Raw genomic sequence first — 15802 nt, 5'->3', positions numbered from 1 at the left:
TGGGAAGATCAGATGCTCTGGATGCACTCTCCCAAATACTGGAGTCTGCTATGGGCTCCTGATGTGTTTTTGTTTGTTTTGGGCTGGTTGTGGGCTTGAACTCTAGGTTTGGGTGCTGTCCCTCAGCTCTTCAGCTCAGGGCTGGCACCCTACCATTTGAGCCACAGCCCCACTTCTGACCCTTTTTGCTTTGTTCAGGCGCCGGTCCCCTGGCCTGGTTCCGGCCCCAGCCTGGAGCGCGCTCGTTAGGCCTGTGCTAATGTGTATACCACCTTGGTTATGCAGCCTGGAGGACACAGTTCAAATTTCTTCTACTGTTGGTAGTCTTGACCCAGGGGCACTGTTCCTGGCTTGAGCATTTAAGCTCCCTTCCCGGGGCGCTCTTGCTCTGGCCTGGCCAGCAGAGTGTGCTCCACCGGCTGGTGGGGCTCTCGAACAGTTCCCAGTTTTAGTGGGTCCTGTGGTCCGGGTGTTGGGGTAGGGAGTCTAGGTCAGGGTCTGGGGATTCCCTCCAGCTCTGGTCTCCCTTGATGGATTCCCTGTCCCCTGATGGGTACTCACCCTGTAGGTCGTCAGTTGTTGTTGCAGTCCGTCAGTTGTTGTTGCAGTCCGAGTTCAGTTGGGGTGGTTGCGGGCTGGGTTGGGCGGCCCCCCGCCGGGTCGTTGCGATCGCGACAGGTCCCTTTGTGGCGCTGCTGGTGCCGGGCGGCTTTGGCGGGATGGAGCCTCTCCGCTCCGGTGGAGAGTGATGGGTGGGGTGGGATCCTCCTGGAGACTCCCGGCTGGTAGGTTTCTCTGTTCCTGGCGATCCGCTATTCTGCAATCCGGTACCTGGTGATCTGCAAGCAGCCCCCTGTGTCTCTGTGGCTCCGGCAGCCCCCGCCGGGCCGGCTGGCCGGCGGCTTGGCGCACTGCCGCGCGGCCAGTAAAGGTTGGGGGAGGGGTCTTCGCTCTTCTCTGTTCTGAAATTCTTCTTTTCCTCTCTTTCTTTTTTTGTTATTTTCCACCTCTGGTTTTTCTCTGAGTGTTCGTCTTTTTGTTGTTGTCGGTCTCTTGGGGAGATTAAAGGTTGGAACTCGAACTCTCTTTTTGGTTGGAGAGAGCTGTGGCGTTTCCCTACTGCCCCGTCGCCATCTTGAGAACTCTCTGTCTCTATTTGTTTTTACTTAAGAGGCAAACAGTTACTAGGTAGCAATGACTCTTTTACAACTAGTGCCTTTTCTTTAGGTAATTTGGAATACTCAAACATAAGGCATGGTACCTAGGATTTCCCAAAAGAAGAACTATTGCCCTTTAGGCTAAATAATTCTTTGTCAGGAGTGGGAATGGAGTGGATATAAGCTGTGCATAATAGGGTGTTAAAGATAGGGTCCCAGCCTCTCCTAATTTTATGTTGATAAAATACAGACTCAACCAATCGTGACACCAAACGTATCTCTAAACATTGCGATCCCTGGTGAGATGAGCAAAAATTACCTCTTATTAAGATCATAATTAATAATGAAAACAATATTTAAAAAATTCTGCATGCCCTGTGAACCTTACTCTTTTCTCTTTGGATGTGTGGGAACAAGACTTGTCTTAATTGTCTCCAGGTTTGTTCCCATGAGTCCCTGGGAAGGAAGAGATATCAGAAAGGGAGGCTTACCCTTGAGTCTATTAGTGTTTGATTTCTAAAGATTCCCTTCTCCTAAAGCCAGGGAATTTATACCACAAAAATATCAACTACCTTATGAATCCTCTATAGGAAAAATATCATGGAAATAAATACAATGATGAAGAAAGCACAGGTGTTCACCAATGGCTAGAGAAAATGTCCATGTGAAAAAGCCCCTCCTTCTTCAGCTCCCTCAACAAATCTAGGGAAACTGTTGTTTCAACCATTTCTTCCTTTTGATCTGAAATGCACTCCTACTTCTGGAAAAAAAAAAAAGCTCATGTATTGAAAGCTTTGTCTCTAGTGTAGCAGTGTTCAGTGTGTCTATTGGGAATATCGGGAAGTGATTATATTCTGAAGGAGGTGAAGTCATCAATGGATTGATCCAGTCATGCATTAATAATATGATGACATTACTGAGATGTGGCCTACTTGAAGTAAGGGCATGCCCGGGAAAGATACCACCAGCCGCCTGCCCCTCCTCCATCTCCCTTCCTCCTTCCTGATTGTAGAAAGTTTTTCTCTATCACCTGTTTATTGTCATGACTATCATGATATTGGGTCTCACCTCAGCCCTCATGCAATGGGATCAAGGAATCCTAGACTGAAACCTCTGTAGCCATTAGCCAGAATTAGTCTTTCCTCTAAGTTATATCATTATTGACACCTCTGTGTCTCTGATTAGACTTTAAACTTCTAGAAGCCAAGACCGTATTTTTATTGTGTGTGCCAGTCCTGAGCCTCGATGCTGTCCCCAAGCTTTTGTTTTCAAGGCTAGTGCTCTACCGCTTGAACCACAACTCCATTTCTGATCTTTTTAGTGGTTAATTGGAGATAAGACTGTCATGTACTTTCCTCCCTGAGCTGGCTTTGAACTATTATTCTCAGATCTCAGCCTCCTGAGGTATGAGCCACCAACACCTTCCTGAACCATATATGCTTATGTGGTGCTGAGGAACCGAACCCAGGGCCTCAAGCATGCAAGGCAAGAGCCACCTTCCCAGCCCGACCATATTTTATTTATCTGTCCCTCCCATTCCCCAGTCTACCATGTGGCAATTGATTCATGAGTATGTATTATATATAATAAGGCCATTTAAGAGACAGCTGCATGGAACCAACCCAGATGCCCCTCAGTAGATGAATGGATCAAGAAAATGTGGTATATATACCCAATGGAATTCTATGCCTCCATCAGAAAGAATGACATTTCCCCATTTGTTAGGAAATGGAAAGGCTTGGAAAAAATTATATTAAGTGAAGTAAGCCAGGCCCAAAGAAACATAGGTCCCATGGTTTCCCTTATTTGCAATATCTAGTATAGGTATGAGTCAAGCGGAAAAAGTCAAATAATGTGATGTTAGGAAAACGAAACCTCAAATATGTATTTTAATGTTTTTGTTTCTTTCATGCATGTGTTTCTAACGCATTTATAATATTATCTCTTTGTTGCTTTGTATGTCCCTCCCCCACAGTGTAACCCCCGCTTTCACTATATTTGATGTCAGTATAACATGTGGAGGAGATGGGGACAAACAAGTCGTTTAAGGATTCAGGTGGACCTGTTGCAACAATGAGAAGTACAAAATGTCATGTCAAAACCAGCTTTACAATGTCGGGGGGGGGGGGGGGAGGGGGGGTATGATTGGGTGGGAGGGAGGGGGGAGGCTGGGAAGGGAGGTGAAGGGTAAACAAAGGAGGAGGCTGCAATGCTTGGTAAGAAATGTATGCATTATCCTGCCCATGTAATTGTAACCCCTCTGTACAGTATGTTCTCAAATAAAATAAAATTAAATTAAAAAAAAAAAAAAAAAAAAAAAAGAGACAGCTGCAATGTAATACAATGTGGTGAATGAGTAGCTATACTGTATAAAGCCTCTACTACATATGACATCCATATTTTCTAAGTTAAACTTTAATCTTCTGATCTGGAAAGTGGAAAGATAACAACATCTTCCCTGTAAGCTTGATTTGATGGTGGAATAATATAGATAAAGCCACTAACAGGTCTTGGCTAAAGAGATGCTATTATTCTAAAACATCAGTGGCAACCGTAAAAATGGATGAAAAATAGTTCAGGTTTTATAGGGCTCTGATGCAGCTTTGTAACTAAAGTAGATGGTAGCCAACAATAACATGAAAATCAGTGAGAGCAGCTGTGTTCCAATAAAATGTTATGTGCAATACAGGGACAGGCCAATATTTGGCCAGTAGGCCATAGGTGGCAGCTTATTCTAAGCTGGCCACATTTTAATCAGTTGAAAATAGGGCTGGTGTTGGCCACTGGTGGCTCAAGCTTGTTGAGCCCAGGCAGAAGAGTCTGTGAGCTTCTTATCTCCAATTAAATAGTAAAAGGCCAGAAATGGCACTGTGGCTCAAATGGTAGAGTGCCAGCCTTGAGTGAAAAAGTTATGTGAAAGCATAATACCCTGAGTTCAAGCACCAGTATTTCACAAAAAAAAAAAAAAAAGAAAAGAAAAAATTGTAGCCTATGAAAGACTCTTGAACAAGGTAGTGACAAAATAAAATGGTCCCATAGGAGGTTGGGTTTTCACTAGTCTATAGAAGAGACTTCTCCAATTAAAGTCTGAGGATGAGTTACTTTGATAGTCCAAGCATAAGACAGAGAGGATCTGACTTCTAAATTATGAAAACATGAGCCAGGCAGAGCAGAAGCTACAGTGACACCCTCTGATGATCAATTGCTCTCTTGCAATGTCTTGGTCATAGTTGGATCTCTGATTAACTAGTAAATTGTGAGCATAGACCTAGAAAATCTTTAGAGAACTAATTAACTAAAGGTTTTTAAAAGTGCTATTATTAGTTCATAATGGTGCTTAAGCAGATGAGTAGCTTGAATTTAAGACTCTTGTGCTTAAACTATTCTTAAAGTCAGGAAAAGATTTGCATTTTTCATGTAGGACATTTAGAATCTGTCAGAAGTAATGATTCAAATAGTTATACTACAGAATGGTGGTGATTATGTGAGCTGGTCACAATGATTAAACACAGCCATATTGCTAAATTATACCTTCTAACTTGCTCTGGTTTTAAAATCTCAGATTGGACTCTTCTTTTTATGCTTCTATGTTCTATGCCTCTAACTAGACTGGCTAAAAAATACAAGGTTAACTATGTTATGGACAATAAGGTCAGTGGAGTTACTTGTTTACTACATCCTACAAAACATCTGAATACTGGAAATGGATGCTTAAAATCTGAAAATGTACTTTCCACAGGACCAGGTAGGAAAAGAACACAAAATTGGGCTTAGTATATACTCACAGCACAGGTCCAGAAGCAAAAGGACCTTAACACAAACTGTGCTAATCAATAAATAAATGCACAAATGACCATCACAAATTTTTTCATACCTCTACATTCAAAACTGGGAAATAATAAGACATGACCTACTACTCAATTCAAATATAAAAAGATTTCAAAATAATATACTATGCTCAATACAATAAAAAGGCACCCGAATAGCTATTTACCCATTCCAAGTGCAATTATCTATGCATTTTCCATTTGTGCATTACATTTTATAACCATGTATTTTCTAGAAGCCTACAAAATAAATGATGTGTGATAATATTCCTCAAGCAGCTTCCAGAAAACCAACTGATTTTTAACTGCTATGTATTTCAGATCTCACAGTAATTGAGAAAACAATTATAAAAAGAAAAGCTCAGGGCTGGGACAGTGGCTCAGTGGTAGAGCGCTTGCCTTGCATGCTTGAGGCCCTGGGTTTGATTCCTCAGCACCACATAAGCAGGGGGGGGGGAAAAAAAGCCAGAAGTGGCGCTGTGGCTCAAGTAGTAGAGAGCTAGCCTTGAGCTGAAGAGCTGAGGGATAGCACCCAGGCCCAGAGTTAAGGCCCCACGACCGGACCCAAAAAAAAAAAGAAAGAAAGAAAGAAAAGCTCACTAAATTTAATGAAACACAGCTAAGTTTCCTTTTACCAAAGAATTCTAAGCCAGCATTCCCATACTTCATGTAGTTCCCAATGTTCAACATGGCCAAAGTGTTTAGGAACATGGTGTTTGGAGAAGACAATAAAAAACAAAATGTGACAACAATTATTTGTAAAATACATCAACACTTTAGAAGTCTACACTGACAGGGCACATCTTGATTTTAAAATTGTAACATAAAAAGGAATAAATAATATATGTTATAATCAAAGAAATAAGTTGATACAGACTCAGGCTTCATCCTTTTCTTTAAAATAATACAATATAAGGTCTACTTTACAGAGTTATGCTAACAGTTAAATTTGTTCACATAATAATATTTGCACATTAAGGGAGAGAACAAATAATATTTGCACAGAAGGGGTGACATTAACCAAAATGCATTGCACTCATAAACTGACTCCTGGAATTGAAACCCTTTGTAAACCTACTTAATAGTAATAGACAAAATTTTTTTTAAAAAAATCACACAAAGAGGCTGGGAAGGTGGCTCAGTGTAGAGTGCTTGCCTTGCATGCTTGAGGCCCTGGGTTCGATTCCTCAACATCACATAAGCAGAAAAAAAAGAGCCGGAAGTGGCGCTGTGGCTCAAGTGGTAGAGTGCTAGCCTTGAGCTGAAGAGCTGAGGGACAGCACCCAGGCCCAGAGTTCAGGCCCCATGACCAGAGCCCCCCCCAAAAAAATCACACAAAGCTAACAGATAACAACAAATAAGAAGCATAGTCAGTATTATTACTAAAAATAAAGAGTGTAATTAGAATACTAAAGGGTTACGAACTCCTTCAGCAAGTAAAGTGATTGTTTTACTTGGTTTTCTCACATGTACTGGACCATGTATTGCAATCTACATTCTCATATGTAAGGTACACAAGCTAATGCTGGCTCGTTAAATAGGAGTTTACTCAAGGCATGCACAGTAGAGTTCAGAGATATCTAGATGGAATCTTCCATCTTCCATGGCCTTTGGTGGTGATAGCTATACAAAAGGAGAGACAAAAAAAATTGTAGTCTGAAACTAGTCCTGGAAAAAAGTGTGTGACCCTATCTGAAGACTAAACAAAGGCAAAAAGGACAGAGCCATAGCTTAAACACCTAGCATAGTAATGACAAGACCTTGAGTTCAGACAGTATGGTGACATACATCAAGACACATGGTACTTTTTTATAAACTGCTAAGTTCTACTTGGAAGCATTTGTTAGGAGCATTTTTACCAATTTTCAAGGAAAACTTTCATCTGTAATTTTTTTCAAGCCATCGTTTAGTTTGGGCATCAGAGTAATATTCACCTCATATAAATATTGTGAAAATATACACTCTTCTTCTAATTTCTGGAAAAGTTCATGTCAACAATAAACACAGCTAGGCCTGAGATTTTCTGAGATTTTTAAATTACAAAATTTAACTTTTAATTTAAATTAATAATAAAGATAAACCATATTATTATCTCCTATTGGGTGGACTTCAGTAGTTTGTATATTTTTGAGAATTAACTGATCCATTTCAATTAAGTTAATAAAGTCACTGGAATAATATTTTTTTTTGGGGGGGGGGTCCAGTCATGGGGCTTGAACTCTGGGCCTGGGCGCTGTCCCTCAGCTCTTCAGCTCAAGGCTAGTGCTCTACCACTTGAGCCACAGCGCCACTTCTGGTTTTTTTTTTCTGCTTATATGGTGCTGAGGAATCGAACCTAGGGCCTCAGGCATGCAAGGCAAGTGCTCTACCAGTGAGCTACCTTCCCAGCCCTGGAATAATATTTTTAAAAGATACATGATACTCATAAATTGAATTAAAACACCTTTGTAGAAATACCTAAAGATAATAGAAAATAAAATTGAGTTTAAATAAAAAAATATAATAAAAGTGCAGAAATAAATGTCCTAAGGAGGAAATTACTCTTAGCTACCACAAGGCAATAGGTCTGTTACATTTGAAACTCTTAAGCAACTCAACTCAACATAATTGTTCTTGGGTCTATTAATGATTCTGTTTGCTAGACACTTTCTCTGCCACTCCTTTCCCAGAGAAATGAATTCTGTATTTCACCTTTTACATAGAGTTGCTCACTTCCAAATCTATGCAATTGATGGAATCGAGGTCATATGCTTGTGCACTAGTTCCAAAGGAGGCAAAAGCACAAAATTTTATGGGTTCTTTCTATGCTAGTAACTAGAAATTCCCAAAAGATAATAAATGTAGTTAAGAGCAGCTAGAGAGCCAGAAAACACCATAGTGTGTAATCCATTTTTTAAAAAGTCTAATAATATCTCAGTGAGAACTCAATTTTTCATTTTCTCAGCAGAAGAATACACATGGACATCTTTTCTTTTAGACTCAGGGCAGAGACCAAAACAGTGTAATTTAATGTAAGAAAGCTTTTTCCCAGAGTACCCATTGTTCTTAAAACACTGAGAGAAGGTGGGCCTAAAAATGCCACTATAAACAGTATAGAAATGCCCAAAGAAATGTACCAGGAATAGAACTTGAGTATGAGGAAGCAAGAGCAGGCACATATGTTCTTTTTCTGAATTGGATTCTTATTCCCACTATTGAAAAGCTTGCTCCATTATTTCCCGACACTGGCATTGCTCTGGTGTCCAATTCTTGAAAGCATCCATGCCCAAAGCCTTACACTCTGAAAGCAAGATGCAGTGGAACAAAAAAGATGAAACAGGGGCTGGGAAGGTGGCTCAGCAGTAGAACGCTTGCCTCACGTGCATGAGGCCCTGGGTTCAATTCTTCAGCACCACATAAGCAGAAAAAGCCGGAAGTGGTGCTGTGGTTCAAGTGATGAGTGCTAGCCATGAGATGAAAAGCTGAGGGACAGCACCCAGGCCCAGGGTTCAGGCCCCACAACCAACCAAAAACAAAAAAAAAAAAAGATGAAACAAAACAAAAAGGCTAAATGTATTCTTCTAATAATATTTAGTTGTTATATATATCAGAGTCAGGTATAGACAGTGAAACACAGACCATAAGATGGGCTATGGATAACTACATAGTGCAATAACAGAGAGAGAGAAAAAGAGGGTAAGGGGAGGGAGGTGGAGGAGAAGCAGGAGAAGGAGGAGGAAGAGAGAGAGAGGTTACAAGTCTAGAAGGTGGGTAAGTATGGTTAGAGAACAAAACCCAAAAGTTATATATAGTCAAGATTCAGGGCATGGGCACCAAGTGTGCACCAGTAAACTGGTTATTAGGTATAAAGCCCAATCAGCCCATGAGATGGACTCCAAACTTCGAAGATACATTAGAAAGCACACTCCTCAATTTAAAAAGACAACTCTGTCACAACCCATAATATAAAGACCAAATTTGGTTATAGGAATATGTTAAATATGCATCTTATGTAAAATGGATTGAACTCCTAATCTATAGGCTGACCATATAAATCTAAATCACAACTTAAAAATAGGAAAAGATGTTATTAATAGTTTTGCTATTGGGGGGGCAAAGGGGAGGGAGATGGGAAGGGATAGGAAAGGGAAACAAAGGAGGAGGCAACAGTGCTTGATAAGAAATGTGCTCATTATCTTGCCCATGTAATTGTAACTCCTCTGTATGGTATTTTCACAATTAAAAAAATGGTTTTGCTAGGACAGTATATATACAAACCAGGACTGTTTGGGACAAATTAAGGTATATGATAATCCAAATTATAGATTACCTGGAGAATCCACAGGTAACATTCCCAGAAATACAACAGAAAAAGGAAAACAATGTGAAGTTGATACATCAAAAAATTGAGTTAGAAAAGATTGTTTTCTCTTTGCTTTGTTTTTAATATTGAAGAGATGAAGTAAAAAAAACTGAAGTATAACAGAATACATTTAATTATTAGTTTTTTTTTAATTTACTATGGTGAAATAACAGTAATAGACAACAGTGGTAGGCATGAAAACCCTCAATGGTAAGTTACTGTTGGTAATGGCAAAGTAAGAATGTAAGTCTTCCTTAGTAGTGGGGACCATGGCAGAATGTGGATCGTTTCAATGACAACTCATCTAACACTCCATGAGTCTTAGACACAGAGCAGGCTAGGTTATGATGATAATGATGTTATTCACAAGGTTTATAGAAGATCTGTCCATGGAAACAAAGTTGGAGGATGTGATTTGGGTCATTAGAAGTTTCAGAGATATAAATAAAAGGAAATCAGATATCCATCACCAGTCTCATTAACATAACACTCAAGAGTTCTCTAATCATTCACAGATTCTCTTTCGAAGAGAAAGCTTTTGGTGGGAAATATTCTCTGATCCTAAAGAAGGAATGTCCCAAATATTTCCATTTCACCAATAGGAAGATTATTTGATTTGGGCCCAAATTTCATCATTCTTAATGCTGCATTCAAGAAGTTGGCAGTCAGAAAGATTAGAAAAAGAAAAAAAAACAAAAAGGCTAAATGGATTCTCCAACGATACACAGGTATGTACATCAGAGCCAAGTATAGACAGTGAAACCTTACAGATCTTTGAAAAGTGTTTCAAATGACTTGACACTCCACTTTGTCAATGCTACAGTGTTATTCCTCAGCTTACACATTGAGAGAATGTAATCCTACCCCAGGCAAGCCATTTTCATTAAGATACTCTGAAAGACATGCTTCATTGCTGGATGTTTAGAGGGAACATGTGCTGCATGCTGATCTATCTTCTACAATGAAGTCTTATACTCTCTTGGTCCTGCTATCAACTCCTCAGTCCCCCTCCTGTACCAAACACAGATTCTATTCAAAGATACAGGCACAGAGATTTAAAGGATTAGAAATCTAATACCTAAGTGTAAGTGTCAGCTAGGCTTAATGTTAATGAAATCATGGTCTAAAACATAGAGTTTGACATTGCTATGAAGGAACAAAGAATGTCAGAACAAAATGGGGGTAAAAGGTTGAGAAGGTTTTTGAACCTAGAAGAAATTTCTGTCTTTCCCATAACCCATAAAGCTCTTCCTTTCTTTCTCTTTTTGCTTGCTAACATTTAATCAATAAGAAACATATTCTACATTTTATTTATGTTGTATTGTTTTTATCCAAGATGTCAGGGTTCTGTTCTATAAATACATAAACTCTCAGTGCCTAGAATGCTTGACTAGCATGTGACATATATTCTACAATACATATTGAATTAATGAATAATGGAAGATTTCCTTCCTCATGTACAGCATACAGTGTAGTTTGCCCTTAACTATAAAACAATCAATGGAGAAAAGAAGTTCCCCAGGATGGTCCTCTTTCCCTCCTCTATCTAGAAGCTTCTAGACTGCATAGTGACTCTTTTTTGAAAGAAAGCAATTTGAATCAAATGTAAAATTTTGATGCTTTATGTTCACCTAAGGGAAAGAGGAGATGGTATGAATTAACTCCCATCTTGGTCTTAAAAACAAAATCTAGGCTAACATCACAGAAAGAAAATCTGATACTAAAACTTTGTCATATTTTTCTGTAACGTAACCTCATCTCAGTTTTGCTATTTCTATTTCTCTTTATCACAGCAAATCCTTCAGAGGAACAAAAAAACTGAAAAAAATTTCAAAAATGGTAATTATTTACTAACCCAAGGTATGAATCTGAAGAAATATTGGAAATAAAGAACTCAAAAAGGAAATGAGAAGAAATGGCATGTTAGAACATGAGAGCTTCTGAGTGAAGAAAAATCTTCTAGGAACTTTCCAAAGATGAGAATTGGCTCACTCCTCTAATCCTAGCTTCATAGGAGACTGAGATCTGAAAATCAAAGTTCAAAATGAGACTAGGCAGTAAAATCCATTAGACTCTTATCCCCAGTTAACCACCAAACAGCAAGAAGTGAACCTGTGGTTCAAATGGTAGACAGAGCACCACCCTTGAGTAAAAACAAAACAAAACAAAAAAAAACACACAAAAAAACCCACTCAGGCCCTGAGTTCAGACCTCAGAATCAGCACCAAGAAAAGAAAGAAAGAAAGAAAAAAGAAAGAAAGAAAGAAAGAAAGAAAAAATAGAAAAAGGCTTAGTCACAGATAGTAGTGACAGAAGTTAGTAATTCCTAAACTCCTCATTCATTGCCTTGACATAAGAACTTAATTTAAGAGTGATAAATCATTACACAGACACATTATCATTCTGATGATGTCAATGATGTATTTTCTTTGTGAATCTTGCCTATAATACGCTTAGCCCTTAATGGTCACATTACCTTAGCTGATGTTTCAAACCATCCTACGAAGCCATGCTCCTTGCAGAACTGGTCCATCTTGAGGCCATTGTTTATAAGCACATCCTTGCCCTGGTCACATTTGTTGGCCAGTAAAACCACTGAAACTGGTTTGCCATTAGGCAGAGTTAATTTCGAGTCCAAATCATTTTTCCACTTTACCACTGCTTCAAATGTGGCTGGCCTGGTGACATCGAAGACAATAAATGCGCCCATAGCCTCTCGGTAATAGACTCTTGTCATGTTTCCAAACCTTTCTTGACCTAGAACCAAAATTAAATAAATAAAAACATATTAAAATCAGAGACTGATTTATATATTGCAACTTCATGAAGCCACCAGGATAAGCAGGTCACTTAGAAAAGAGTTTCATTTCTAATCTATAAAGAGTAATTTAAATATACAATCCCGTAGACTTTCTCTTCTTCTTTGGATCCAGAAGTAAATTCTTTCATTTAACAAACATGTACTGATAAAGGACTGTGTGCCATATAATTTCTTAATAATGCACTAATACAGTATCCCACTATTCATTTGAGGCTATTTCCATCTTAATTAATTGAAATGAAATAAAATTTTGAATTCAATTTCTGGACCACACTAGCTACCTGCATAGCACATGGTCAGTCACAGGTGGTTCATGGCTACTGTATCAGATAACACAATGTTAGTCTCTACTTAAGAACTGAGACCACCTCACGCACTCATACTAGAGTTCAGAGAAGATATCATATTGAGCAGTGTTCTTCAAACCTGGGATACAATGATTAAAAATGAATATCTTTTAAAATATTAATATATGCAAATATAAAGATCCAGAAAGAAAGAATAGAATTAAACACACATAAAGCACACAATACCTTAGAACTGCTCAAAATTTAAGTTTTCATTTTCTTTTATTCATGGTACCAAAAATATAGTAGAAATAAAATCTAGGTTGTGAAATTAGAGGTTCAGACTATGGTTTATAACAAAAAAATTTTTACAGGAATTTCAGCTGAGTATCAAAAGTAAATAAAAAAAAATTAGGCACCAGCAGCTCATGCTTATAACTATAGCTACTTGGGATGCTGAGACTGGAAGCCAAATCCAAGCAAAAAAAGAGCATGAGACTCCATTTTAAAAATAACCAGAAGAAGCATAGCTGGTAGTGCAACTCAAATGGTAAAGAACTCTAGTAAATGTGAGATCCTGAGTTCAAATCTTAACACTAGCAAAAAAAAAAAAAAAGAATCCTATTACTTCCAGCTCTACTAGTGACCACCGATGACAGAAACTAATTAAGATTAGATATATCTTTCCAGAACCCAAACTCTAGTAGCATGTAACCATAAGTTTTTAATTCTTATTTGGATGTTCATTAATATTAAAAGTTTTTTACAATTATATAAATTAAAATAAAGTTTTACTTTATTTCTTGGAAAGAAAAAATGTGGAGCCTAGGGTGCACATTAGAAAATATAAGTTCATACAGCCTCTAAGATAAATGTATCAAAATTTTGAGAACAAATTTTGATGGCTGGTAAATTTTAATATAAATTACCACATAGTTTTTTTTTTTGATTGTGCATTACACTGAGATCAGAGAAATGCAGAGTCCCTGAACAATTAGTGAAAATGTCTGAATAGCTACAGCTAGTATTGGTGTTTTTAAACATGTGTCACTGAAAAGAAGAGAGCTTTACCAGCCAGCACAATTCTAAAACATTTCTTACATAGGTTATGCCACAAAAACATTTTGAAAAAATCTCATACTCATCTAGTCAGTGATGGAAGGCAGTAAAAAAGAAAACTCTCCATATGACTTATAACCCACATATAAACTTTCATTTTCCCATAGGGAGTTTTAATTCTTTTTCTTTTGTTAGTGTCTGATGAAAAAGTGGTCCCCTTTGATACTGTCCTGGGTGGGCCATGACATTTGAGGAAGCTCAGGGAAGAAAGCCCTCTGTGATCATTCAGAACTCCAAAGGCCTCCAGCTTCTTAAAAGATGTCTTGTGATCTCTGTTAGCAATCTAATCAGATAAAGGGCAGAGTCATGGGTTATTCAGTAATCTGCTTGTCCAGAGGTTTTCAGGGTAGAGTAGGCAGTTTTTAAGAATAAAGATTTTACATTTTACTACATAGCAAAGCGTCATTTTAAGATGGCAGAAAAAGCAGTGAGTCTTTCCATAGTGATTCTAGAGGAAAATGTGTGCGTGTGCATGAGATTGCAAGTATATGTGTATCAGGTCTGATACAAAAGGACAGGACTGCTGATTTCTAGAAAGAAAAGACCTTTGTAAAGGGAGGTCACTAGGCCAGCCCACTTGGACAGTTTATATTTGTGGCATTCCAGCCAGGGGTCACATTCAGATCAGAGCATTTCTAACACTCACATTATATCCTTCCTTAGTCAGCTGACAGCCCTCTCTGCTGGTTCTTATTAAAAGAGTACAAACCATGTGACTCTTAGTAAGTGCCCACACTTGGGCAGAATGAGACCTGTACAATTCATCCTAGGCAAATTTATTTTCAAGAGGAACACCTTTTGGCATGACATTACACATTCAACACATTTTTTATTGAGGCCAGGCTCTGTGCTTTATGTGGAAATATGTAGGAGTTTTATTCAGAAGGAACCTGGAAATTAATGCTGAAAACAGTCAGTTCACAACAGTGTACTTCTCTTTGTTTCTAAACACACCCACGGCAGTGTGGATATGGTTCTGGGTTCAGTGTCTAGCTTTGACGGGTGTTAGTGTCAAAGCAATCAGCTGAATCACGGAAGACAATCCAATGGCTGCCAAAACCACCTGGATAAGCTCATGGCCAAGACCTGGACACAAGAGTTTTTTCTTCATTGTTGTTGGTTTTAATATACTATGTGGTTTCTTGTTACTTTTGTATGTTCTTCCCCCTAATGGTATATCCCCTGTTGGCACTGTATTTGATTTTGGTACCATGGTATTGTATATACATTTATCTGAATTAGAGAAAGGAAAGGGAACAACAGAATGGTGAGACAAAGGACAAAAAGGGAACCAATGCAACAGAGATACTCCCAAGACAATATGTTGGAAATGAACTTTAAACTTGGGGGGAGAGGGTTGCGGGGAGGGAAAAGTAGGAGACAAATGAGGGAGAGGGTAACAAGTTTGACAAGAAATGCCCTTATTACCTTTTTTATGTAACTATAACCCCTCTGCACACCACCTTGACAATAAAACAAAAAAACAAAAAAAGGAAGGAAGCCACTAATTTGGATCATGTCACAAATAAAATGAATGCAAATAAAAGAACACCTAACCATACCAGTTAAAAAAAAGAAGAAGAAAGCACAAGCCTGATGAGTTAGAAGACCAGGGATCTTAATTATAAGCAAGACTGGAACAAATCAGAACAGCCTTAAGACAATGTGCCTCTATCCCTGAGTCTGTTTTCTTATGTGTTAAATAAAGTTGATGTGACTGATGTCTAAGGCCTCTTGTTGTATTAAATTGAACCACGACCCTCTTTCCCAACAGCCTTGGTATTAAAGCCCGAGCTGAAAGCACATAACACATCATTGCCATAATATGCACTTAACAACATTTTCAGTTCATAATTACTACTCAGTAAGCACAACCAAGCAGTGAATCTTCTCCACATGCACCAGACCAATGGCAAGAAACAAAATATGCTATGAGCCTTGACACTTTCTTTTACCACTCTGACCCGAACCAGCTAGCATTGTGATGTCACCATGCTGAGCCACAGTTTCCATGAGTGAAATAAAGGAGCTGGAAGGGGTCTTCTAAATCAATCTATCATGCATCAGGGAACCCCCTCTTCTACAGGTAGGCATTCCGTTCCCCACCACTCACTTCTTTTTTTAAAATATGTACTTTTATTGTAAACATACTGTACAGAGGGGTTACAGTTACATGAGCAAGGTAATGAGTTCATTTCCTATGGAGCACTGCTACACCTTCCTTTATATTTCCCCTACTGTACCTTTCC

General features: G+C 38.6%; 1 protein-coding gene across 1 annotated transcript in view; it reads right to left on the bottom strand.

The window, feature by feature from the left end:
* The window catches only part of Rab38 (RAB38, member RAS oncogene family), a 90949-nt gene that overhangs the window by 55089 nt on the left and 20058 nt on the right, over positions 1-15802 (bottom strand). Inside the window, exon 2 of the mRNA XM_042688981.1 lies at positions 11803-12083. Within this exon, the coding sequence (XP_042544915.1) occupies positions 11803-12083 (281 nt within the window). The remainder of the gene's footprint in view (positions 1-11802; positions 12084-15802) is intronic.

The sequence above is a fragment of the Dipodomys spectabilis genome, unplaced genomic scaffold, assembly GCF_019054845.1.
Source record: "Dipodomys spectabilis isolate Male_0828 unplaced genomic scaffold, ASM1905484v1 ptg000003l, whole genome shotgun sequence".
NCBI lineage: Eukaryota > Metazoa > Chordata > Mammalia > Rodentia > Heteromyidae > Dipodomys > Dipodomys spectabilis.
This window is presented reverse-complemented; position numbering and strand designations above follow the sequence as displayed.